The 27,136-nt window shown below is 43.4% G+C and overlaps 1 protein-coding gene across 2 annotated transcripts; it reads left to right on the top strand.

Moving 5' to 3' along the window:
* The first annotated feature begins 181 nt into the window (after nt 1-181).
* CLDN18 (claudin 18) lies at nt 182-26,721 on the top strand. 2 transcript variants are annotated; one of them, XM_039220223.1, is made up of 5 exons: nt 182-401; nt 20,391-20,555; nt 21,191-21,308; nt 25,284-25,394; nt 26,351-26,721. In XM_039220223.1, the coding sequence occupies exons 1-5, from the start codon at nt 182-184 to the stop codon at nt 26,520-26,522; spliced, it is 786 nt and encodes a 261-aa protein (XP_039076154.1). In that variant the 3' UTR covers nt 26,523-26,721. The 2 variants fall into 2 exon arrangements, with proteins under 2 accessions (XP_039076154.1, XP_039076153.1); XM_039220222.1 differs by lacking the exon at nt 182-401 and adding an exon at nt 9,837-10,056.
* Nucleotides 26,722-27,136: the final 415 nt, after the last annotated feature.

Raw genomic sequence — 27,136 nt, 5'->3', positions numbered from 1 at the left:
TGGGTAGATAAAGGAGAAGGGCGAGCTCGGGTGGCACTGTTGAGTCCCCTCCTCCATTACATGGTCCATTTGTGACGTGTGCACCAGCCTTTCCGAGAAAACTCCATCCCTACACTCTGCACTCTCAGAACCAGGGTGTCCCTCTGTCGTGTGGCACTCTGTGTCAACACTGCATCCCATCATGGCCGTGACCGCCTGCCAGGGCTTGGGGTTCATAGTCTCACTGCTTGGGATTGCAGGCATCATTGCCGCCACCTGCATGGACCAGTGGAGCACCCAGGACTTGTACAATAATCCAGTGACCGCTGTATTCAACTACCAAGGGCTGTGGCGATCGTGTGTCCGAGAGAGCTCTGGCTTCACTGAGTGCCGGGGCTACTTCACCCTGCTGGGGCTGCCAGGTAGGACTGGGTGCTGGCCTTCTGTCAGAGAGACTGAGGCCACTGGCTGGGGCACCACAGAGACACTGCTGGGGAACAAGGGACAACAGCTACCACCACCAGCATCAGAACAGGAGCACAGGAAGCTTATGGAGAGGAGCTTTCTGAGCGGTCAGGGCTCCTGTTCTCCTAACTGGATGGTCCCCAATTTTCCCCCAAGGGCTACACCTTTTAAATAACTCTTATGTGAGCCATGGCATTGTGACTCCATCACATATGGGAACAGGACTCAAGAGGCCCATACTTTAGCCCCTTTCTTCCTTTAGCCCCAAGATTCCCCCTCCCTGAATTCGGGACTGTGAATCTTGTAAACAGAGTTTCATCTGCAGGCCCTTTGGTGCCTGGGCCTGGCTTCCAGGGGAGCATAAGCCCATAGCAGCAACAGAAAGGGGCAGAGGAAGGAGACAGAGGAAAAAAACAACCTGAGTGCTACGTTTCTCTGGGGTGCACTGGACAGGCCCCTTCTCTGTGGCTCTAGGTTCTTGACCTCCAGAAAAATTGGCCACGTAGAATCAGATTCAGGGTGCTCTCCGCAGAGGCCTCTTGGGACAAGCGAGCTCTGCCCTGCAGGCCAGGTGTGTGGGCTGTGACACCCATCTCCCCACACTGGAGTATTAGCCATGCAAGGACTGTGTGTTTGTTTGCCTAATAGATTGGTAATCTTAACTTGAAGAAAAATTCAAGTCTCAAGAGCAGATGTTAAAAGTGTAAAAACAAAAAGAGTAAATGTTAAAAGTGTCTTTCACTCACATCATAGAATAAGACAATGAATAAGCTTATCATTTTTCTTTTTTACTTCTTTATTCCTTCCATAAATATACATCAAATTCTTGAGAAGGACATTGGTCCAAGATGGGCGTTATAGGGAGCACTGGGAACAGAAAATGGGGTTTTCCCCTCCAGAAGCTTGCCATCTGACTGCAGGGTCAAGACTCAGACACACAGAGAAGGTAACAAGTAAAGACTTGAGGCACAATGAAGAATGGGGTCCTGCACCCTCAAAACTATGCAAGTGCACTCCAAGCTGGGTAGGACAGGCACCAAGTGAGGCCAGAGGGCCAGTGCTGCAGAGGTGAGATGAGGACGGAACTGCTTGGGAAAGGCTCCACCAAGGAGGAAAAACCATAAATGAGCTTTGAAAGTAAGGTGGGGTTTGGAAAAGGAGAAGCAACACAGAACAAAAAACAGCATGAGCAAAGTCATGAGTCCTCCTTGAGGGAAAATCAAAGAGTGACCTTGGCTGGAGGAGAGGGTATGTGTGGGCACAGTTGTGAAGGGCACTGAATGCCAAGCTTTGAGAGGTAGGGACTGGGTGTAAATAAGGACATGAGCCAGTTCAGTGGGTGACCAGCTATGGATTCAGTGGTGTCTCCCCCCACTAGGGACTGGAGGAAAGATGAGCCACTCCCCCGTTCTCGTATCCTGCTGACCCAACCTGGCCCATCTGTCCTTGGGATCCTCCTTCACCTCAATGCAAAAGCTCGAGATCTCTCCAGAGGCTAGGACCTGGGTCCATGCCGAGCTAGAGGACTTGATAGAAGGAACCAGCCTATAGCTGATCTCCTGCCACTCAGAGACCCCATGTGACATTTGAGGAGTTTGTGCTGCTTCACAAAGGGTGGATAACAATGGTGGATCCTGCACTAGAACTTGACTAAACAACTGGCTTGCAACATTTTGTGTACCCTCTGCAAACCGCCTGTAAGATTGGTGCTATTATTATCACCTTTTTTAGAAACCAAGAAAGTAAGTTTGAGTAACTTGCCCAAAGTCACATACAGAGAGAGCCAGGGCCCATGTCCTGCCCTGCCTTCAGCTAAGCCCTAGCTCCTTGCTCTAATATGGAGCCCTGAGACTCTCAGAATAGAAACAGAAATCTCTCCCGACCCAAAGCAGAAATCCCCAATGCAGAGGGGCCTTCCTAGCCTCACCTCTTACATAAGTCTGGTGCCCCAGCCCCACACAGACTTCTCCGTGGGGTGGTGTGGGGGCCCTGGAGTAATAACAGCTGTCAACATGCCCTACACCTATTTTATAAATGGAGACTCAGAGGGGCAGAGCAACTTGCCCAAGCTCACAGAGTTAAAATCATGCCAGACTAAAACTTTCTCTCAGAACCTTTGTAATGCTGTGGTGTGTGTGTGTGTGTGTGTGTGTGTGTGTGTGTGTGTGTGTAAATCTTGTCACTAGTAGTTTGGAGAAGTATTTTGTAAAAAGAATTTTGTAGGAATCCCTTTTAAAGGAAAAAAACCCCTCTTATAGACACTCAATGTTTATTTAAATTGTACTTATTAACAGACAAAGGTACAGCCTCAAGTCCAATTTTGCATTTTACCTGTTTTGGTGTTTTGACTTCAATATTATTAACACAGGTTCTCGATTTGCATAGGTTTGTTTTATAAAATGGTATTAATAAGTTTGAGGTACTTACGTCTCACACCGAGCCACACCTCTGTCATGTCTGTGGTAATGAGGTTTCTGTGGCTCGATAGCTCTTTGCAGTGGTCTTGTTCATTTGAGGTAAGGTTTTATTAAGATGTAACTCTAAGGTTATCAACCTTATTATTTCTGGAATTGGGGAGGTAACATCTCTGCTGTATATTTACTGCCACTAACTGTTGCAATCAGGTATGTGTAAAGACAGGACAGTACAATGCTTGCTGGTGAAGGTCAAGTGATGTTAACCCCAAGGCACAGGTGCCTTAGCTTGGAGTGTCAGTCCCACAGAGTGAGAAGAAATTCCCCTGACCATGTTTTCTGTTTGAGCAAGAAGGAGCCCTTTGTTCATGTCACAGTTGAGAATACAACTTCGCTGTATAAACATGATCATTAACACAACACAGACATGAACCATAAGAGGCCAGCCTGAGGATTTGACCCACACTTGTCTTAATTTCCCTTCCACTGTCATTGAAATGAACCACCAGGATGCCTGGGTGGTTCAGTTGGTAAGAATCTGACTTTGGCTCAGGTCATGGTCTCGCGGTTTGTGGGTTAGGGCCTCATCGTTAGACTCTGTGTTGATGGCTCAGAGTCTGGAGCCTGCTTTGACTCTCTCTCTCTCTCTCTCTCTCTCTGTCCTTTCCTGGTCACATTCTGTCTCTCTCTCTCTTTCAAAAATGAATAAACATTAAAATTTTTAAATATTTAAATATTTTGCAAGAATCAAAATGAAAAAGAAGCTCTACTGAGAAAAAGCTGTCCTAAGTGGAAATATATACTACAGGTTTCTAGATAGTAATCTTTTAAGATGGGAATTTATGAAGATGTGAATTTGTCCCTAATTAATGTATAATAATAAATACTATTTAATTATTTTTATTATCATTATTACCAATAACATTTATTGAGTCATTACTATGTGCTAGGTATTAGCTTAATAAATTAACATACAATAATATGCACAATTTGCATAATTATACACATTTATGTAAATTGCCTATGCATACTTTAATTTTCACAATGACCCTATGAGGTAAGTAGTATTATTATCTCCATTTTGTAGATGAGGAACTGAAGCACAAAAGGATTAAAGATTTTGCCTAATGACACTATAGTAGTGAGGGGCAAGGGATTCGAATCTAGACAGACTTTCTCTAGAACCTACACTACAAACCAAGAATTCTTTTTTTTTTTAATAGGTTAAGTATTATTTTATTTTTTTAATATAGTTTATTGTCAACTGGTTTCCATATAACACTCACTGCTCATTCCAACAAGTGCCCTCCTCCATGCCTATCACCCATTTTTCCCTCCCCCCACCCCTCATCAACCCTCAGTTTGTTCTCACTATTTAAGAGTCTCTTGTGGTTTGCCTCCTTCCCTCTCAACTGTTTAGTTCCTCTTCCCCTCCCTCATGGTCCTCTGTTAAGTTTCTCCTGTTCTACATATGAGTGAAAACATATGCATACCAAGAATTCTAATCAAAATGTCAGTGAGAGTTTTCATTCAGGAATTTGACAAAGTTGTGTATCTAGAAGAAGGAGCAAATGAAATGAACTCTTAATAGTTTTTATCTTTTAAGAATAAAATAAAAACTGGGATAAAATAAAAACTGGGATACCTGGTTGGCTTAGTCTGTTGGGTATCCCACTCTTGATCTCAGCTCTTGTCTTGATCTCAGGGTCATAAGTTCAAGCCCCACTTTGGGTTCTGTACTGGGTGTAGAGCCTACTTTAAAAAAAAAAGAATAAAATAAAAATAGAGGGCCAACTGCCAGATTTTTAACCAAATTCTAAAGCTATGGTTATTAAAAGTGTGCTTTGGCCCAAAGATAGAAAGACAGGTCACTGGAACGAAGTATAAAATTAGAAAGACATATATGTCAATTTAATATAGAGAAGGTTTTACAAAGCCATCAGGAAAGAAAAGATTATTCAATAAGAAATTGCAAAAACTACACTTTTCTCTCTTTCTTGAGAGAGAAAAAGAATTACAGTAGCAGTCAACACATATATCAAAATAGATTCCAGATTAAGTAAAAAAACATAAAACACTTTTTGATCTTCTAAAATTCTAAAATAATTCTAACATTGTTTTTACGCCCTAACTGGAAAATAAATTTCTAAGCATAGAAATGATGGAGGAAACACAAAAGTAACTCACTTGACTACATCATTCAACAAACATTTATTAAGGACATATTATGTACCAGCTGTATGTTCATCATACCATTATATGAAGCACATAAATGGAATACACAAGACCATGCAAAAATTTTAAAAGCAAATAATCAATGAGAAAAGATATTTTTAGTAATTATAACAATATGTTAAGAACTTTAACAAATAAATTATTCATATAAGTTGATAAGCAAAATGCTAAAGTTCCAGTAGATGAATGATGAAGTACAAACTGATAATTCAGGAAAAAGAAAAAAACAAATGCTTCATAATTATTTGTTTTTTATTTTTTAAAAATTTTTAATGTTTTATTATCCATATTTGAGAGAGGGAGATAGAGCATGAGCAGGGGAGTGGCAGAGAGAGAAAGGGAGACACAGGATTCAAAGCAGCCTCCAACCATGAGATCATGACCTGAGCCGAAGTCGGATGCTTAACCATGTGAGCCACCCAGTTGCCCTCATAAATATTTGTTTTTTAAAAAAGTTTCAAACTCATTAGTAATCAAAGCAATGCAAATGAAAACAAATGATCATATATAACTTACTAAATTCAATAACTAGATAAGGGTGCAGTGAAACGAGATCTTTCAAATATTAATGCTAAAATAATATTCATGGGGAAAACAGTCTGGTTCTATATAAAAAAGATTTTTCAAAACTTCACATCCTTTGACATATTAATTCTACTCTTAGGAATCTATCTTGAAAGAGTTATCAGAAATGCTGGCAAATAGGTATACAAAAAATCTTCATCATACTGTTGTTTTTCACATGCTCACACACATAACACACACACACAACTGGGAGAAGGGTATAATCCAAATTCATAAGAATAGATGCTGTTTAGGTGAATAATTGCACCTTTATGTAATGGAATACTAACATGCTAGCATTAAAATACTAATTTACTCATATCAAATTGAATTACTAATTTGCTCATATCAAATTAAATGTTTAATATTAAACATATTAAATGATGTTTACAAAGAGCTTTGATTATATATGCAATTAAGAAAAAGTACAAAACATCAAGTTATATAATCTCTTAATGATGTGAAATTATATATCCAGAGAAAGTTAAAAAGGAAATAAACCAAATATTTTGTCTAGGATTTGAAATTATGAGTGATTTGTTAAAATTTTCTCTACCCCCAAATTTTCTTTTTTCTTTGTTAACATTTATTCATTCTTGAGAGACAGAGAGAGAGCGCAAGCCGGGTTGAGGCAAAGAGAAAGTGAGACACAGAATCTGAAGCAGGTGCCAGGCTCTGAGCTGTTAGCACAGAACCCAACAAAGGGCTCAAACTCATAGACCAAGATATCATGACCTGAGCCAAAGCTGGACACCAACAGACTGAGCCACCCTTGCATCCCTCTACCTTCCAATTTTCTATTACGAGTACCAAAAGGAGGAATCAGAAATTAGGGATATACAGTGTGGTCATACTTTGAAAGAAAGAAAGTAATAGACGTATCACTTATTTGTCTCACAATCTACTCATTTTATTGCTATTTGACCACCATTTCTTGCCTAATAACCATATAAGGTGTTATACATATTAGTGTTCCTACAATGATGTAAGGAAGGGGTGAGAGAATCTTTTTCTCCAATATTAGTAAAATAATATAAACTTCTAAATATTTATAACCTAAAACAGCACTCCAGGACCATATTTAAATGTGACTATAAGGATGATTTCCCCAAAGAATTAAGCCAAACATTTTGCTCCATTTTATAGGTTTTTAAATAAAGCTATACCAACCCCATTATTGTTAAACAGAATTAGAGCATGAATAATAATAATTATTATAGTTGTATAATTAATTATATGATTATAATTATAATGAAAATAATACATATTATTATATATTATTATAGTCAGGCCATGAACTGTTATTATTAGAGACACATTTAATGTATTTTAACAAAGCCTCTTGCAGGAACAAGGAAGCCAGATTTTCCTCTGTGGACCCCCACCCCACATTCACTCTTTGGCAGTGAAACTTAAAAAGTAGTGGTCCATTTCAGAGCACAGAAAACCCACCAGAAAATGACAAATTACATCTTCCTGATGTTTTTAAACCTAGCAATATTTATTTCACATTTAAAAAGTATGTTGATTTACATTTTCTCTCTACTCATTCAGTATTCTACTAGGTAGAAGCAGCTTTAGTTTATCCATTAAAATTAACTTTTCCTGGGGCACCTGGGTGGCTCAGTCAGTTAAGCGTCCAACTGTCAGTTTCGTCTCAGGTCATCATCCAGAGGTTTCGTGAGTTTGAGCCCCACATGGGGCTGTGAGGTGATGGTGCAGAGCCTGTTTGAGATTCTCTCTCTCTCTCTCTGCCCCTCTCCCACTCTGTTTCTGTCTCCCTCAAAATAAATAAATAAATAAACTTAAAAAAATAATAAAATAAAATTAACTTTTCCTGGGGTGCCTGGTTAAGGTCTGACTTGGGCTCAAGTCATGATTTCAAACCCCATGTTGGGCTCTGTGCTGACAACTGACATCTTGGAGCCTGGAGCCTACTTCAGTTTCTGTGTCTCCCTCTCTCTCTCTGCCCCTTCCCTGCTCATGCTCCTGTCTCTCTCTCTCTCAAAATTAAATAAATATTAAAACATTTTTTAATTAAAAAGATAAAATTAACTTTTCCTTCTTCCAAAAAATAAAGTCACTGTCACTATTTCAAACAAGAAAGAAAACTCATTATTAACAAATACTTTTTTTTCTCTATCTTGAAGTCTTGTATAAAAATATTTCCATAGGGAAGGGGAGAGGAGGAAAAACTGCCATGTGAGAATAGATAGCTTGTAACAACCTATTTTTTTTTTTGTTTTTCCATTTTCAATCCACCATTTTGGTGGTATTGCAGCCAAGGTATGGGTGGGTGTCAGACAAATGTCATAAAATGAACCACCAAACATTTGGTTTCCAGATCTCTTTATGAATAAAAAGCCTGCCTCGTGGTTGAAATAAGAGCAAATTGGACTCTGTCCACAGAAACTGTGGCAGAATCATTCTAGAACTATTCCATTATTTTCCAATCTAGTCTCCAACCAGCAGCAGAGATCAGAGGCACTTTTTCTGGTTGCTCCTTCCCCACCTTTTGGACTTGATCTTGTAACTCAGTTGGGGGAAAACAGACACACCAACACTGTTTCACCATAAGTGATATAACTCTTGCTCACTCTCTTGAGTTTTCTGGCTCATGATTCATTCTCTACACTGACCACAGAACCTAAAGCAAGGTATGCACTTGAGGGGAGTATTGCCTCCATTCATACTACGGGGAGACCTTCCATATTTGCTTTCTGTCTTTTCTGGATAAAAAGCTGCAGGAGCAGTGGCTGGATTCAAGAAAACACTGAAATGTCCAGATGCACAAGCTTGTTTCCTGGAGAACCTGTACAGGTTAGACATTTGTAGGTGAGTGTGTTTCCCTGCCTGGAAATCAGCGTTGGGGAAGCCATAAATAAAATGGCTCTGAAGTCAGACACCAGACACACATGACCCTCAGGAAATGGCAGATTAATCAATTCTCTAAGAAAATTGAATTGGATAGACAAAATGCAATGGCTAATTTCTGGCCAAATCTCTCTGTTTCAGGATTATATAATTCCTGATATTTTGACCAATTGTAGTGAAAACTTTTCTGCAAAATGTGGAAGACAGTGTGTGAGATCCGGGAGGGCTCTGAAGTATTCTATTTAGTCTGCAAATGGTACAAAGTCAAGCACCACAGTAAAGTAACTGTGACCCGTAGGAGCCGAGTAGTTTGCCACAAATCACCCAGCACAAAGCATGTTAGTAACAGTGTCAGGAGCAGATCCCAGGTCTCTCGGTAACCAGATCAGTGTGACCCAGCCAGCTCTAAACCGTTCTTTGGCCTTTCTAGAAGCTTCTTGTCTGCCACATGGTCTTCATGTGGTTCTTATGGCATGACTGAAAGGGTGAAGTGGAGGTCAGCGGGATGTCTGGCTTCTTCTCATCTTATTTCCAATACTTGTAAAAAGAAAGTGTAGTCTAGGATTTGATTTCCTGTTTGGGAACAACCCTGCCTGCCTCTGCCCCTCCACATGGAAATAGAGACAGAGCACCAGACTGGAAGTGGGGACTGGAGTTCCACCTTTGCTGACTTTAAAGCATCTGCGGTTCAAGGCCCTTGGACAAGTTCCTTAATCTATTGTGCTTCACTTAACTCAAAATATATGGGTGTGGGATAATAATACCGACTCCACCCATTTCTGTAAGAACGCAAGGGAAAGATGTACAGGAAAAGTAGTTTGAGTTATGAGGAGGAAATGTGAAAGTCTGGTTGAAGATGGAGATTCCTGGGGCCTTTGAGCTAAGCGACATCACTCTAGGCTGAGCAGAGCCTAGAGGAAAAGTCTGTGGGGGATGTCGGTGGTGCTGGACTTTTATCCCCAGGAGCATCACAGCCAGATCCGGGAACGCAGAAGGTTGGCAAGGCCTTCGGGAAAGGTGTCCACTTGGCCCATTCTGCTCTCAAGCCAGCTGGGCCTGCGCAGCTCGGCGGGACAAGTGCCTCTTGGGGCCGCTTCCCTAACAAATGAAAAAATAATGCCCTTGAACCAAGAGTGAAACTGAACTATCTAAGGAAAACACTGTGAGCAAACATCAAGAGCCGAGGGAAACCATCTGATTAGGGCACCTCGGCTCGGGAGCGCAGCTGGTCCACCCACACCCTGCACAGGAGGAAGGCGCAGCTAGACCTCCGGCGGCGGGTGGAGGGCTCGTGGGGCCAAAGCCATGTCCACCACCACGTGCCAAGTGGTGGGCTTCCTCCTGTCCCTCCTGGGCCTGGCGGGCTGCATCGCTGCCACAGGGATGGACATGTGGAGCACCCAGGACCTGTTCGACAACCCGGTCACCTCCGTGTTCCAGTATGAGGGGCTCTGGCGGAGCTGCGTGAGGCAGAGCTCAGGGTTCACCGAGTGCAGGCCCTACTTCACCATCTTGGGCCTTCCAGGTAGGCCCGGCGGCAGCACCGGGGCCCCTGAGCAGGTGAGGGCCCGGGAGGGGTGTCCATGCTCCCTGCAGCCAGGAAGGACCTTGGAAATCACACCAGGGACTGAGCCTCGCCTCCCACCCCCCACCGCTGGGTGTGACCCTTGCAGCTCAGAACAAAAGGGTTAATAATAGAAGTTGGCCCCATGGCAAAGAGGGCTATAGTCATACTGGGGAAGAAAATCAGAGAGTTCATCCTCAAGTCAAAGGAATTGCAGGTCATGAAAAGAATGGATTTGTTGTAAGGGCAAGCATTCTCACGCTACTAGAATAGACTAATGTTCCTCAAAGGAGAAAATTGTGTTCATGTATATGCGTGTGACTGGCTTTTGCCTGCACATACATGGGAGTGAGGAAGTAGGATGGTGAATATTTTCTTCTGGCCAAAAACGCTTATAGAGAGCTAATTTCATTTCATTTTTAATTCAATTCCATTTTACTTTGGAACGTTGAAGGCTCTGCAAGTGCCAGAAAATATATACTGCCATTAAATTATAAATATCCTTTCTTTGCTTTGCATTAAGAAGTTCTAGTATGCACTCCTAAGAAACAATGTATGCCAGAATATTATAAGTTATAATTATATTATAATCACTTCTTAATACAAATATAATTATAAATGTGACAACTTTTGACCCCTGAAGATAAATTAAGTTAAACCCCTGCTTTTAATACAGATAATTATTTCAAACATGCACATGAGAACTTTGCATTCTAGATATTATGAGAGCTACTTGTATTTAAAGAAAAAGGGCAAAAAAAAGAAAATAAAAGGTCAGTCCAATCAGTGGCTCCAAGGAGTGGCCAAGATATGTGTTTGGTGAGGAAGGGAAGAGTATTCAATTTGTGGGTCTGAAACAAACACCTTGTGAACAGGTAGGTAGAAATAAATTTGCGTGAAACTGTTAAGAGCCTTTGAAGCACTTGAAGTTGAATGATGAAAAGCAATGCAACTAATTTATCCTCATTTTTGGAAAGAAATAGGAGATGGGTGACAGAGTAGAACTGGGGTATTTACTGCATTTTGGAAGCTACTCCTATTACAGGGCCAGCAGGATCACTGACTGAAACCCCCGCCCAGGGAGGCAAGGCAGGTGGAACCTGGTCACAGGGAAGACAGCATGGGGGAGGGATCAGGCTCTCCTGTGAGAGGAGAGGCCAGAAGGGAGGAGATGCAAGACCATGGGTTGTCGAGCTTTGCTGCATTTTAACTATTTAGTAAAGATAAAAGGGGCACCTGGGTCCTCAGGTGGTTAAGCATCTGACTTGGGCTCAGTCATGATCTCATGGTTTATGGGTTCAAGCACCATGTTGGGCTCTGTGCTGACAGCTCAGAGCCTAGAGCCTGCTTTGGATTCTGTGTCTCCCTCTCTTTCTGCTCCTCCCCAATTTGTGCTCTGTGTCTCTCTGTCTCTCAAAAATAAATAAATGTTAAAAAAATTTTTTTCATGAAAAAAAAGATTGATCTTATATTCAAAATTGAGGCATGACATCCCATGACTTAATGCTCGATAACCTCGGCTCAGGGCCACACCACACATTACTAATCTCTTGCTCATCCTGTTTCTTCCCACACATGGGGTCCCACACCATCCTGTCTGATCAGTCCCTGTCCTTCTTGCCATCTCTCCTCCTCACTTAGGCTTATATCCTCCTTTCCTACAAGATCTCATGATTCTGATCATTGTCAGCTTCTGTCTCTCTCTGGGCACTGACAACCAAATTAAAAGAATACATTTTACTGCCACCTCTCACTCTTAGTCTTTCTGAGTCCAGTTTCTATCCTCCATCTCTCTAGAGTGTTTGCTCCTTTGACTGTGGCAGATCGGATAGAATCTTCCAATCATCAACTGCCAGTTCTCAGTTCTCTTCTCCTACGCATTTTAAAACCCAGATTCTCCCATGGTTCCCCCATTTGCAGCTTAATTAGGTGCAGACATGACTGCCTGACACATATACCCTCCCATCTCCCTCACCTTGCCTGACTTATCTCTTACTATTCCTCTGCCCCCCAGCCTATGCTTCTCCCTGTCCATTTTCTCTACCCTGGGCTTGATCCTGGATACCCATTACCCCCACTGCCGAGTACCTCTCCACCACTCCACTACCATCTCCACAAATCTTCTCATATGCGGGGTCCAGGTCAAATATGACCTCCTCTGCAAAGCCTCCTCACATCCCTAAGTTGAATAGGATCCCACAGATCTCTGTACCAAACCCAGGGCACTCTGATAGCATTGGGCACATCCACCCTCATCACACTGCTCACAAATTGAAAAAGCTCGAAAGCTCCAGGCAGCCATCCAGGCAGAGGTATATCCCAGTCCTGCCTATCTGGGTCAGGGGAACAGGATTCTAACAAAAGCCAGGGAAGACATTTCTTGGGCCTGAAAATGCAGAAACGGAGATACTTGAAATCACAGTTAATGTATGGCCATGGGGCACAGTGTGGATTTAAGAAAAGCCACGCTTTGTGCAGCTAAAGTGACTGCCATGTGCATTGGCATCCCAAAATGCAAATATTTGTTTGGTGACTTAAGATTTGGCTGACTAATGTAGAGGATGGGTGGGAAGATTCCCAGAAGGAATAGGCTAAAAAGACTTTCAAAAACTGAAGGCAGGAACATAAGAAGGAGCAGCCAGAAGGAAGGCCAGAAGATGGCGGGTGGACACTTGTAGGGCTCCCAAGGAAGCAGAAAAAGGTAAAATTAACCACCCAGGACCTGGCACCTGGAGGCACTGAAACAGCTGCTGAGAGAATTTTCTTGAGCATGACAAGGGGCTGAGGGAAGAGAGACCGGAAGCAGAGGAGGTGGGTGAAATGTCCAGAGACAGAAATGGGAGGCTGAGAGTTCAATTCGACCTAGAGCTCAGGGGAGTACCACCCTGTAGCAGAGAATTAAGCTTTAAAGTTACTATAAAAGCATGAGGCACATACCATTGTGATACTTCAGTAAAGAGTCATAATAATCATTGCCAATTACTCAATTCTTCTCCTAAGGATAAGCTCTTTTCTTGCAAAATCTCACATAACCCTTCATTCATCTGATAAAAATATATCACGTTTAGTTGGAACTTACAGCCATAGAATAATTTAATTCCATTCAACTAGCTGTATTATGTAAACTACAGATAGATTAATGAGCTAATGGTGGTAGTAGCAGGACTGTTTACCTGTATATGACCAGCTCTGTATAATTTATAACTCAAGACACCCTCTCATTGTATTCCAAACAGTCAATGCAGCATGTAGTTCTCCAAGGACAGTGCCCAGAAATAAAAACAGCGAGCATTTCTTGGCCTGTACATAGATTCTCCGGTTGAAGCTTCACAACAATACAGGGAAATGGGTATTAGTTTTGTTTTCTATAAAAGTAGAAATGGAGGCTCAGATAAGAAGACAAGTAAGATGCCCAAGCCCCCATGGACAGGAGATGGCAGATACAGGAAATGAACACAGGGACAAAAGATTTCCAAATCTGTGTCTTAAGCCGTGCCCATGCTCAGGCTCTGCTTCTACATTCCAGCTAGAAGGGGATGCCTTTAGAATTGAAGAGATTAGCCTGCACTGAGCACAATAAGAGTAGATGGTACCTCTGCACCTTGACCCATTTATAGCCATATCATCACAATGTACAGTTAGGAGTACCAAGTTTAAAGAGTGAATGATTTGTATGTCATTATCTTCTCCCTGCCTCCATTTTCCAGCCCTGGAGACAGTGGGGGGAGGGCAGCAAAGGGCTGTCAATGAGCAGGGTGGGGAGGAGGTAAAGACCTGGAGAATTCATGTCCCTGGTCCCATGATGATATCATGGTCAAGTAACGTTTTTTTCTGTGTTTGCAAGTATTTGGATTGAATTTGGTGCCATGGCAGAGCCCTACAGCTAAAGGTGGATGAATTGGGATCAAGGGCATAGCTTGCCCAGGTACATCTCATGACCTTGCTCTCCCCATCTGTGAAATGCCTCACAATATGGCATTTGTACAAAAGGGCTTTGCAATCCGTTTACCAAATCTGGTTCTTGGTGTCAATCAGTCATTACTGCCTTGTCTATACAACCCAAAGCTCTCAGACAGGACATTTGATCTTCCAGGGTTTTTTCTTCTCCAAAATCAAGCATCTTTTATGAATGCAAATGCCCATACTAAATATTATTTAGGGTCCTCATAACTACCCGGCTAGCTCAGTTGGTAGAGCATGAGACTCTTATTTAGGGTCCTCTTTTTTTTCTTTCAGTCCCCCATTTCTACCTGTGTTCTGGCACATCACTGGTTCCCAGACTCTTTGCAGGCACTAAAGGTCTTGAGTTTTCTTTCATACAACTGGCTACATTGGCCCCTTTCTCCAACAGTGTGAAAAACCAACAGCTACTGAAGAGCTAGAGAGTGTCCCATCAACCCACTAATCATTTACACACCTAGAAATGGGGGAAGGTGTGAATGAAACCACATTTAACCCAGGAACCAATTCTACAAAATCTAAAGCACAAATCCATAATTGAAAAAAATATGAAACTGCTTCTTAGCACCCTTTCTAAAGGAGCCAGCTGGTGTGTTTCTTCTTACTACTGGCTATTTGACATTAAGTGCAGGGTTCCTGATCCTGTGAAAACAGCTTGTCTTTCCCCAATGTCTAGTGGAAGAAACTGGCCCTAAGAGGTAGAGGGGTTATAAGTTAGTGACATACTTGAAGAAATCGGGGTGGGGGGGCCTCTTAGCTTTTGGTCAAGATGTTTCCCTTTCTTCAAGAAAGAAATCTATTTTACCCCAAACATACCTTTTTAAATATGTGGACAAACATCTAAATGTGTCCACACTATCGTATATCTGAAGGAGATCCCACAGAGAACTGAGAACACATCTACAAAGCCAGAGAGAACCTGTACCTGAGGCATAAACTGCGGCCACTTGCCCTATGCAGGCCCAGGAATGAGAATGCGGCCTTAGCTGGTGATTGTGGAGGCAGTTGCTTTGACAGCAGGGCAGCCACACACAAAGCGTCAGGCACTAGCAGTGGGGGCCCCATTTCTTGGTGGGGACACACATGGCTAGAGTCACGTAGCTGGACCTCACCTTAGAGTTGAAAAGGAAGGACAATGAAGACGGACACCTCACCCATCACCACCTCACCTACCCCTCCTCCTCATTGCCAACCAGATCTTGAGCCCATTTTTCCTGACCTTCCCTCTGTCTTGGTCCAGGGTTTACTCTTCCTATTCTTCTCTAAATCTGCTTCCCCTCTCACCCCTCATCTTCTTCAGGCTTCGCTTTTTCGAATCCTCAACCATATTCTATCACCGTGTGAGAGGATTCAGGTTTATACAGTTAGTACAAGCCAACACCATGTGGGGTTGAAGAGAGAGAACTTTTTAGGGAAAGGGAGGAAACTGACATTGGATGAGCCCAGCTTAGTTTTATGCTAGCACCAAGTAGCATCTGGTCCTCACAATATCTTTATGCAAAAGATATCTCTATCCAGCTTCTAGGTTGAGGAACTCAGCTTCAGTGAGGTTAAAAGATTTGCCTAATGACACCTACCTGGCGTCACATTGTTCTGTAGGATTTCATGGGACACAAAGGACTTCCATATTGGTTCCCTGAGATCTCAGGAGAAACTAGGCCCTCCCACCCTTGTTCTGAAGGGCCTTTTCTCTGAGGTCTGGCCTCAGACTTCCCTCCTCTGGGCTCCCCTCCTTTGGACTCCTCCATCAGCCTCCCCTGCCTCCAATCTGAGGCCAAGCTGTGCCTGAGGTATGAATCCTCTTTAACCTCCACCAATAAAAGCCTCAGGTCCTGGCCTTTGGCTCCTGGTGATTTTCTGTCTCATAAGCCCAACCCCCACACCCCAGCTAGCTCAGGGATGTCAACCCCTGGGAATTCTTTCCTCTCAACTCCTCACTCTAAGCACCTCCTCATGAGCCTCTTGAGAGCTATTTTCCCAAATTATTCCTTGAAATCTTATGTTATTGAACAATTTAATGAAAATCTCTAGGGGTGGAGACAAAAACATTAATATTTCTTTAAAAGCTCCCCCAAGAGATGCTAAGGTGCAACCAGGGTTGGGAACCACACCCAAAGGCACCTGCCTGTCAGTCCATAGCTGGTTTGGGGGAATAAGATATTTTGCAACAGGGAGGGAACACTGAGTTCCCATTTTTCTGTTTGCTTCTGTAAGCCCTGAATCCTGCCCACCCTTCAAGCCTGATAATGCCTCATTGTTTATTGGAAAGAATGCTGTAGTCACACCTTTGGCGCAGGGAATCAGTCTATAGAGCCGTTGACTCACCTGTTATCAGCTGATAAGCTTATGTGCCTCTTGCTCAGAATAGCAAATAAGAGACAGAGTGGCCAAAAGAGAAACCTATCCCCTTTGAGAGAAGTTTCTCTGGGTACCTATCTATAAAGGATTAGACTCCCAGATGGTAGAATCTTCCAGCCGGAAAGAAAGTTCGGGTCACCCCCATGCATCTCCATGGTCATCAAGACATAGGGGAGTTCTAGCAATGAGTGGTAGAGAACATTTCCTCCTACTTCATGGAACCTGCCCCCATCATAGCTCCCACTCTCAGAAACACCCCTCAAGGGATCTTCAAAGCAAGGAAGAACTTGGTCTATGCACCCAGGCCCAGGATTGTGACTGTGACAGTGGTCCCACTAGATATAAAACAATGTTGTGTCTTTTCCAACCACAGGCTAAGAGAAAGGTGCTCAGGGTAAGGGTAGGCTCCTGATTCAAAGCAGGTACCAGTGTTCATCAGAAATCCAGAGGTCAAGAGAGAGCAGGAAGGATACCTGGCTCAGCAGAGACAAGAGGGCACCTGAGAGCCTGAGGCAAAGGCTGAGCAGGACAGGCTGGCCTGGGCTCCAGTGCCCAAGGGCTCCTGTGACACAACAGCAACAAGTCCTCTCACGAGGCAAGTCCACTGCCAGCCTCGCAGCCCTTCTAATCCAGCAATGTCCGGAAAGACCATGTGCCTCAGCCACAGCCACCCTGTGATATGTTTTCAGGAACAAACATTAAAACTACTAAGACTAAAGAGTAGATGACCCCACCCTTGCTGAGAATCCAGAAGAAATGTAATTTTTTATAGAATGAGGAAAAGACATCCTTTATCCTACTTAGTTAATATTGTTTATTTGGTTTCTGTTTGTTTGTTTGGTTGGTTGGTTGGATAGTTGGTTGGTTGCTTTGGTTGGTTGGTTGGTTGGTTAGTGGTTGGTTGGTTTTGGTTGGTTTGGTTGGTTGGTTCGTTGGTTGGTTTTGGTTGTTTTAACCAGATGCCTTGCAGGTGTTTCTCAAAAGGGATAAATTATTGTGTTTTCTGAGTAGCTTAAGGCTTAAAATGTCAGAACAAGAGCAGTTTTTAAAACCTCCAGCGGGTTTCTGGGCGGATTTGAAGTTCATAAGAATCCCATGAGGACAAGACGAAGAGAACGTCAAGCCCCTTCCTCTTCCCATGTGTTCAGTTTTCTGGTAGTAACATTCACATTAGTATAGCCTGGAGGATATTTCCTTAAGTCTGGGTCTGCCTCACAAATATCCTCTCCATACCTGTCCTGAACCAGGCTTGTAGTCTAATTGTATATGTTAAAGAGAACTAGAACCACATCATGAGTGACTATGAGAAAGTGGTTGTATTATGCCTTGGCCAAGATACTCCCCAAGTGAAAAGAAATTTGAGATTCAGGATTTCCGGTAAAAATATGATCTTCCCAGGCTCTAAACTGCTTGAAGGCAATGATTATTTTTCATGAACTTCTGTACCTTCTACAGCATCTGACAAAGCATTTTGTAGAGAATTTAAGCCTAAAAATACTTGATGAATGAATGACTGAATTCATGGATGAGTTATATGGTTATGTAACATATGACTATGAGCATATACCAACATGTGCTAGATGAAAACACAAAGATGTAAATGAACACACAAGTAGATGACACACTTGCATTCGTTAATAAGGGAATGAACAGAATGTTGGTTCCCAGTATCTTGTGGGGCCAGCAAAGCCACTGAGCAAGGCTGTAGAGAATAAATGTGGCACTCTAGGGCCCTCCTATGTTAGGAGTGGATCCAAGAGCCATTCCAAGGCCCTCATGGGTTCTCTTTGCCCTACTGGGGTCACCACAACTCTACCATCAGAATTTAGCTGCAATCTCAAGATGCCAATGTTAATCAATTCAATTCTTCCAGGAATGAATGGTCAGATCCTGGAAGATTGATCTACACCATAAACCAATATATTTACCCTGAGAATATAGTTGCTAATAGGACCAAGCCTGATTATATAGCTGCTTATAGATTCTCTGCTCAGCAGAGAAGCAAAGTTAAAATCAGAAGTGATTCAGGGAGAAGAGAATCAGAATCAAGTGGCATAGAACTAGAGTGACCGGATACCATCATCTCCAAAGAAAGTTGCCATGACCTCCATTCCTCAGACAATGCCAAAGGATCTTCAATAAATTCTGCAATATCTGCCTCTCCTTTTTCAATATACTTCATTGATTCCCAATTCTTCCATCATGACAAGTTGTTTTGTGATACACAACCTTAGAGTGAATAACCTAGCAGCTCCACTGATATTGGCCATATTTGAGATGAAAATGTTCTTGGAGAGATTAGAGAGAAATTCCTCCCAGGACTCCCTTGTCTTGAGAGTCACATTCATAAATAAAATCTCCTGGGACAGGTTATTCCCTGAGATGATTTTTAGAGAATATTTCTTTATACATTTTTAGCATCCAAGGATGATATTTCATTGCCGAGTCTCCAAGTTTGGAGGATACATTCTCTTAGGTGCTTAAAGATCCTTGAACCCTAATGGCAACCTGTTTTTCCAGGATTAGGTACCTCAAAGCAATATACTGTAATGGGAAAAACAATTTTGAGATAGTTCTGGGTTTGACCCCTGGCTCTTTCTTGTCCCTTGAAATATGTCTTTGGGCAAGTTCCTGAACCTTCCTATCTCAATTTCTTCAATTATAAAATGAAGGTAATCATATCACAGACACTGCAGAGGTTTTTAAGTGTGGATTGGATTTGTTAATGTCTGAAAAGCCACTTATAGCTTTCAATCAAAAATAGCAATTGGCTATGATAACTAGGGTAAGACAGAGCTTTCTGCTTTGCTTCATACAATTCTTCAGTTCTGCCCCACCAGAAATACCCACACTTGGGGCCTTTCTGTCTGGAAAACACGAAGACTCATTTGTCTTTCTTCTGTAAAATGCATTATGCTTATAGTGGGCATGTTTAATGACTGTCTTTCCCCACTTCAACATAAGATCCATGAGTGCAGAGACCATGGTTGACCTATTAATTACTGTCATCCTTGTGCCTAGTCGTAGGGGCTCAGAAAAAAACTGCTGAGACATGTCAGTGCACATTAAGGGCACACTAGAAACCACTTTGGATATATCTGGAGGGGAGGCACTGGGAGAGAGTCCCAGCAGGATCTACAGCTTCCATGGCTTCCTGAGAAGGGAACTGCTGATAAACTGGTCATGTTGAAGGCCTGTGAATGATATAGCAGTCTGTTATATATACCCCAAAACCTACAGCTCACCCTGACTATAGCAGTCCCTTTGGAAAGAGGCGAAAATTTGGTGCCCTTGGTATATCACCTAGACTAGAAGAGAAAGATGTTTGGGTTAGAAGCCAAAATCACACACTTTTACTATAAACTCTATCAATAATTCTTCATGTCGCCTTGGTCAAGCCATTTCCTCTTCCTAGTCCGCAGCTTATCAAGCTTTAAAATGAGGAAATGAGGGGCACCTGGATGGCTCGGTTGGTTGAGCATCCGACTTCAGCTTAAGTTATGATCTCACAGTTTGTGGGTTTGAGACCCGCATCGGGCCCTCTGCTGGCAGCTTGCTCAGAGCCTGGAGCCTGCTTTGGATTCTCTGTCTCCTTCTCTTTCTGGTCCTCCCCTGCTCATGCTCTGTCTTTCTCTGTCTCTCAATAATAAATAAATGTAAAAAAATTAAAATGAGGTAATGAAATAGCTATCTCTTGCTTGTCACCACTCCTATAGTCCATGATTTTCTCATTCAAGATCTGAGACAGACAACTGTGTGCAGATCCTTCAACAATCAGATGATTGTACACAGTGGTTTTGCATTTCTCACAACTCCACATCCCTTGGCAATGACAAGGTTCACAGTTTATGGACTTGTTATTTCTTAGGAATTTGATCCTGGCTGGTTTTAGCTGCTTTATTTCATTAAACTAAAGCTGATCAATCATGTGGAGGTGGTCTTATCTATCTGCTTGTGTCATGCCTCTTGTCCCACAGCCATGCTGCAGGCAGTGCGAGCCCTGATGATCGTGGGCGTTGTCCTGGGTGCCATCGGCCTCCTGGTGTCCATCTTCGCCCTGAAGTGCATCCGCATAGGCAGCATGGAGGACTCTGCCAAAGCCAACATGACACTGACCTCTGGGGTCATGTTCATCATCTCAGGTAAACAAGCAGCCAGGGGTCCCTCTCTCTAATGTGATTCTGGGAAGGTCAAAGTAAAATTATCTGGCAGAGGAAACATGGCTTCTCCCTACTGAGCATGGTTTGAACATGGATCAGAACTTTACACACTGGGACTCAAGATCTGAGACTAGGGCCCAATTATGCTCTACAGAATGATCATGAATGTTAAGGTCCCCCTTAGCTGCCACCTGGCCTTATTTATTATAAGAGATTCTCAATCCTAAGGTAGTCATGTGACTCAGTCCCTAAAGACATTATTTTGGCAAGATTCTTGAAAATGGTTTTAAGGAAAGAATACTTGAGACCATCAAAGGACCAGGCCCAAAATACTTGTATTACTAATCCCTTGTCCCAAGATGCATGGAAAATCTCTTTCTGCACACATACAAAGCCTTCCACAATTAGATAAGAGAATCTAAGCACTCTAACAGAGTCTAACATAATGCCTAGCACATAGTGGGAATTCAACAATCAATGCTTGGATTAGCCATTCTGTTATAGGAATGGAATATTATACACCCTACTCATCTCAACTCATTTCAGTATACATTGCCTCAAAAACGCTGTGATCCCTTTACAGCTGACTCTGGGGCTTTCTTGTTTTTTGCCCGCAGGTCTCTGTGCAATCGCTGGAGTATCTGTGTTTGCCAACATGCTGGTTACTAACTTCTGGATGTCCACAGCTAACATGTACACTGGCTTGGGTGGGATGGTGCAGACTGTTCAGACCAGGTAAGCTTCCAATCTAGTCTTAGTATTCGGTGGCGACTATTGTTATAAAAATCCTATTAAACACATATGCCTAATGTGACTGTCAGTGCCTGAAATAGCAAAAATTTATCAGAAGCAACCATGCCATATCGTAAATCAACAATGATCTGTAAATTCATAAACTTCATTTCAGTGAAATATCCTTGGTGCTATGACTTGAGGCTGAGCTGACATTTGCATTGAAATACAATGACAGTTCACAGTATTTATCTAACATGCGTACACAGGCCCCATTGTGGTGGCAATGAAACAGGCACGATTAGCCCAGGCATGTAAATGAGCATCAACCCACATCTCCAGGCCATGGCGGGAACCTGACTAGGGACAGGTAAAAGCTTGAGTAGAGGTGAGCAAAGTACAGTATAGGTGAGAAGACTAATGTGATGTTTCTTCCTTGCACAGCTGCTGCTTCTTCTCATTCTAAAAATGTGTAGAGTACCTGCTGTGGGCCAGGAGCTGTTCTGAGACCTGGGGATAAGACAAGGTCCTCATCCGCACAGAGGTTACAGTCTAGCTGAGGGAGATGAAACCCTTCTATAATTTGGTGTCAGAAGGAGGGTAGAACTTTTAAACGATGGAAGAGCAACTCTAACAACCATATTCATTTAGCCACTTCAAAGGGACATCTTTCAAAGCAAGGAACAGCAGCAAATTCTTGAAGGAGAAAAATCTTGTTCTGAGGCAGTGATGTAAATATCATATCTAAGTGACTCATCATCTCTGGAGTGGATATACTTGGTGGTATTTCCCCAGCCAAACCATCCTGGAATACAGACAGGGGCTTAGGTTATGATAAATCCATTACTCTCTGGCTCCCTGGAACTCCTGTCTCCATCCATGTTCCTGCATTGTTTCAAGAATGAGAAGGAAGTGATCCCTATAGGCTCCCCTCATCCTCTTCTGTGATCTTCCCATGGTCTCTTGGTTACAAGGGCAACTTAGAAGTAAGCTGACCAACCCATTTTGGTTTTCCTGGGACTTTACCAGTTTAAGCACTGAAAGTCCCATGTTCTGGGAAATTCCTCCTTCTTGGACAAATCACACCATCTTTCTAGAACCTGCCCTATCCCTTGGTCAGGCAACTTCAGTCCTGAGATTGAGACTATAGGATTCTAGAATGTCCCCTGAATGCCTTGCTCCTGAAGTTTTCCCCTTCTTTCTGTCTTCTCATCCTCTCTACCCAGAAGTCCCACAAGACAACACAGCTGCCAAGAAAGATCTTGACAGTCAACTGACGGGCTTTCTGGTACTCCATTTGGTCCCAGCATCCCATCCTCTGCCAGTGCCATGTTAAGTGTACCCAGGCTACAGAGTGCCTGCTTTCATGCTATTCAGAGCTTGGGAGGTGTTTTATATTAGCCTAAAATTTTCTTTTTATAACCTGAAATATTTACCACTTTTTCAAAATTAGAAGTGCCATAGGTTGGGTTGCTCAGAAACAGATCCTGAAAAACAGATTCTGAGGCTCCATGTGCAAGTAATATATTATGGAAGGGAAGACTGCATGGGGAGTGAGGCACCCAGGACCAGGAAGGGGGTAATTGCAATGAAATCTGGAACTCAGCCCTATCCTGGGGAGCTGTGGGCATGAAGCATACCTCAGAGTTGTTTTGACTCCCCAACTTTCATACTTCAGCACCAATTAGCCTCTGTGCACATGGGCAAACTGGCTCCAGTGGCTGAATCAGAGCCAGACCTCCAGGGTCAAGCACGGGGGCTAGCAGGCAAAGGCCACAGGAGCTGAAGAAGAGACACAGAAATGGTGAAAGGGACATAAGGGACATGGGCAAAGCCCCGTTAGTGTTTACTACAAGGTTATTTCCCACCACACACATACCCGCACACACACACATACACGCACACACGCAATCCATTTTTCCCAGCTTCTTGTTAAAAAAAAGTTAGAACCGGCAGTACTGGGCCCTCACTCTCTATGGCAACAATCTCTGCAGCTGCAGAACAGATGCAAGGGCTCACCCTCTCCAGTTTATCCCCACCACTCTCAAATATCCCAACGCTGGGGCCATTTATCATTATGCTTGTGGAGGGTTTCCCCACTTCATTCATTTAAATTTCTTAGCTGTCCCAGGTAGGTATTTAAGTTTGCTAACCTTGACCAAGAGAATCTAAATGAACGAAGGAGACCTCAGTCCCCATGTTTTCCTCCTGCATATTTCAAAACATAGTATTAGCTTAATGATGAGCTATGAATGCTTTGGAGGCAGAGGGATCTGCATTTGAATTTCAGTAGCTCCTGTGTCCTTTCTGGGTCTTTGGAAAAGTTACTTAGCCTTTCTGAGCCTCAATCCCCTCAACTGTAAAATGGGAGTGAGAAATCCTGCAAAATGGGGCATTGGAAGAAATAATGAGATTGGGATAAAAGTGTCCATCACAGTGTCAGTAAGGGCTCAATAAATGGTAGTGATGGTTGTCATCATTAACATTACGCAGTCACTCGACCATCTATAGGGGTGTCAAGGACAGGGGTTCTGTCTGCACCAGGGCAGAGGGATTGCGGCTGCCCCCAGGAAATTCACCCAGAGTCCCCTCGGGAGGAGGCCCAGGAAAAGGTTAGCTGTTAAGCCCCTGGCCACGCAGGGGAGGGCCAACAGGCTGGGATGGGGTTCTTCATTCCAAGCCAACAGCTCTTGAAACAAATGTATGTCTTTTCCAAGTCCAAAAGAAATTTAAAAAAGCCTACTCCCAGAACTTTATCAAGCCCTGAGCTCAGTCTGCCAACTTTACCCTTTACATTACACTTGGTCATCAGGCTTATATTGCTTGCTTTGATCCTGCTAAAATGTGTGTACTTTTAAAGCATATCTAAAGTATCTTGTTTTCTTAGGTTGTGGAGGCCTGCACACATATTGCTGTCTTCCAGCTATTGGTATAATGTTCTTAGTTGGTGATTTTTAAGCATACTAGGGATTCATGGTATTCCACAAACAGCCCCATGCTCTTTGATGAACACAAGGGGAAAACCTCCAAGGGCAGGTATCCTCCATGCTGAGCCATCCTTTTTTGTGGGGCTCTTGGAGATGAAGGGAAAGTTGGTAACTTTCTGATCAATGGAAATACCCACTGATATCCTAAAAGTTTTTGGCCATTGTCTCCACCATCTACAAAGGTCCATGTTGGATCAGAATTTATTCTATTCTCAGGAGACTTTGTTCTCAGACAATCCTTCTCAGGTGTAATTGAGCCCCAGGGAGGCACCCCTCACAGGAGAAGGGCACCAGCATTGGAGTCAGACCACCACAGGTTTGAATTCTCGTGTGGGCTGGAGCAGAAGCACCATGAAAGTGAAGTCTTATTCACCCCTGCATCCCGGCGCCAGGGCGGTGCCAGGCACACGGCGGGAGCTCAATAAATACTTGTCGAACAAATGAGCAAACAAATGAAAGAATGAATGGTCACTTCACATTAGTTCTTCCTGATGATAGTGCTCCTACCCCCATGGACAGCCGCCAGGGCTACTTGAGTTAGGTAAGATGCAAGTTCACTGACCCACAGTAAGAACTCGAGGGGCCAAAATTCCTTCAGAAATAATAACTTCAGACTGCTTCCATATCTCTCAAATTTCTCTTGCCAAACCTTGAAGATACCCCCTCCCCCAGGCCAATAGGGAGGGAGACGGATTTCCAGAAATGTTTCTCTGCGAGTAGAGACTTATAATTAATTCCATGCCTGAGTGATGCCAGGGGCCTGAGAATCCCACTGCTGTTTTACTGACGAGCTTCAGTTCTGCTTCTGTTCTCCAGGGTCCCTCATCCAGTTGGCTGGGACCCACCGGAGCGTTCAGCAGCTTGGTCAGGGATAGGTATGGAACCCCCAGAAGGGCTGACAGAGCTCAGGAGGGGCGTGGGCATGGCCAGGTGCAGTGGATGGAGTCTGAGAATGGAGTCACCCACACTCATGGCCTCACTTTCCCCTCAGATACACCTTCGGTTCGGCCCTGTTCGTGGGCTGGGTCGCCGGAGGCCTCACGCTAATTGGGGGTGTGATGATGTGCATTGCCTGCCGGGGCCTGGTGCCTGAGGAAACCACGTGAGTCTCTCCACCTCAGTGCAATCAGACGTTTCATCCGAGTCCATTTTAAAGTATAATTTTCAGCCAGAATGATCGGGCTGGGTTTATGGAAGAGCTTTATTAACTGAAGGATCCTTTTATGGGGGACCTAAAGAACAGAATAGGAGCATTTCAGCTGAGCAGATTTAGGAATGATCCTGTTTGAGAGAAGTAAATATCTATCCAGGTTTCCTCTGACTCCAGTATTCTGGAACTCAGTGGTTCTCAGCTGGAAAACAATTCTGCCCTCCAGGGGATATTTGGCAACAAATGAACACTTTTGATTATTGCAGTTTTGGGGTGGGGTGGGGTGATCCTGGCATCTAGTGGGTGGGGGGCAGGGATGCTGCTAAACCTTGCAACATGCACAGGCCAGGCCCTGGCGACAAAGAAGCATCCGTTCCAAAATGCCAAAGTACTGCTGCAGAGAAACCCTGCTGTAACCCTGTAAAGGGGCCCAGAGCTGGGAGACCTCGATCCCAGTCCAGTTCTGGTGCTAACTAGTCCTGTGGCTTCTAACAAGTCACTCGCCTTCTCTGGGCCTCTGCCAGCTTACCCATAAACTGCGCAGGTTAGAGGAGATGAGCTCCATGTAGGTACCTTCACGCTCACAAATTCTGTGATTTTTTTTTTTTTTGGCCTAATTGTGTTCCCCTGGAAAATTGTTTTCTTGTTGAGCTTCATTGTAATTGATTAACAGGAAACCCACTGGTCACCAACTACCAGCTTAATACAAGGCAAGAAATTCTGCTCCAATGCAGAGGCAGAAAAGCCAGTGTCTCAAAGCCTGGGGGTGACCAACTGTCTAAGTTTGCCCAGGGCTAAGGGTTTCCTGGGACTTTCCGGGCTAAAACAGAGACATTGCAGGGGAAACAGAGTGGGCTGCCCTCTTATCAAATACATCTGTGGTCACCGAATGTTTCTTTTTCTCTCAGCTACAAGGCCGTGTCTTATCATGCCTCAGGCCACAATGTCGGCTACAAACCCGGAGGCTTCAAGGCTAGCACTGGCTTTGGGCCCAACAGCAAAAACAAGAAGATATATGATGGAGGTGCTCGCACAGAGGACGAGGTACAATCTCATCCTTCCAAGTATGACTACGTGTAACTCCAAGACACCTCGGAATGGGCAGAAGAACCCCCCAATTGGAGTGCACTCACAAACAGGGAGATTTTACCTTGACTCCTGATTGCTTTTGACTCACAGTTGGAAGTTAGAAAAACCTTGATTTCACCCGTGAAGAGGTCAGATGGTCTGGGCCACATGTCTCCACCTCTAGTGCTCCATCACAAAAACAGCAGAGTTATCAGATAGGAGTTAGAGGCTACAGTTCACAGTTTCCAATTCTGTATTTCTTCTTTTTTTTAAATTTAACCTTCCTAATCTGATGATAGAATGTAGTTTGAATTCCTGTCAGACAACAGCCCATCAATGATCTATTTCCCAACTCATCCCCCAGAACAATTCTGAAAAGAAAAAAGGAGAGTTGATCAAAAGACACCATTTTCTGCTATTTGATTTTAACCTCCCCCACCAACCTGGCTACTAATAAACACTGATTAAAGAAGAGGTGATGGGGAAAGATATTTGTAATGTCTCCAGCTCATTATCTGAGTTTTCTTACACTGTGATCTTGAGCATTACCTGGACCAAAGTGATTTCAGTTTGAAGAACGCTTTCTGCTTTTGCTGGCATCTGCTAATTCCCGCCAGATGCCCCCC

This window comes from Hyaena hyaena, unplaced genomic scaffold, assembly GCF_003009895.1.
Source record: "Hyaena hyaena isolate Hyena2069 unplaced genomic scaffold, ASM300989v1 scaffold_870, whole genome shotgun sequence".
In the NCBI taxonomy this organism is placed as follows: domain Eukaryota; kingdom Metazoa; phylum Chordata; class Mammalia; order Carnivora; family Hyaenidae; genus Hyaena; species Hyaena hyaena.
The sequence above is the reverse complement of the archived record's forward strand: the minus strand, read 5'-3'. Positions and strand labels throughout refer to the sequence as shown.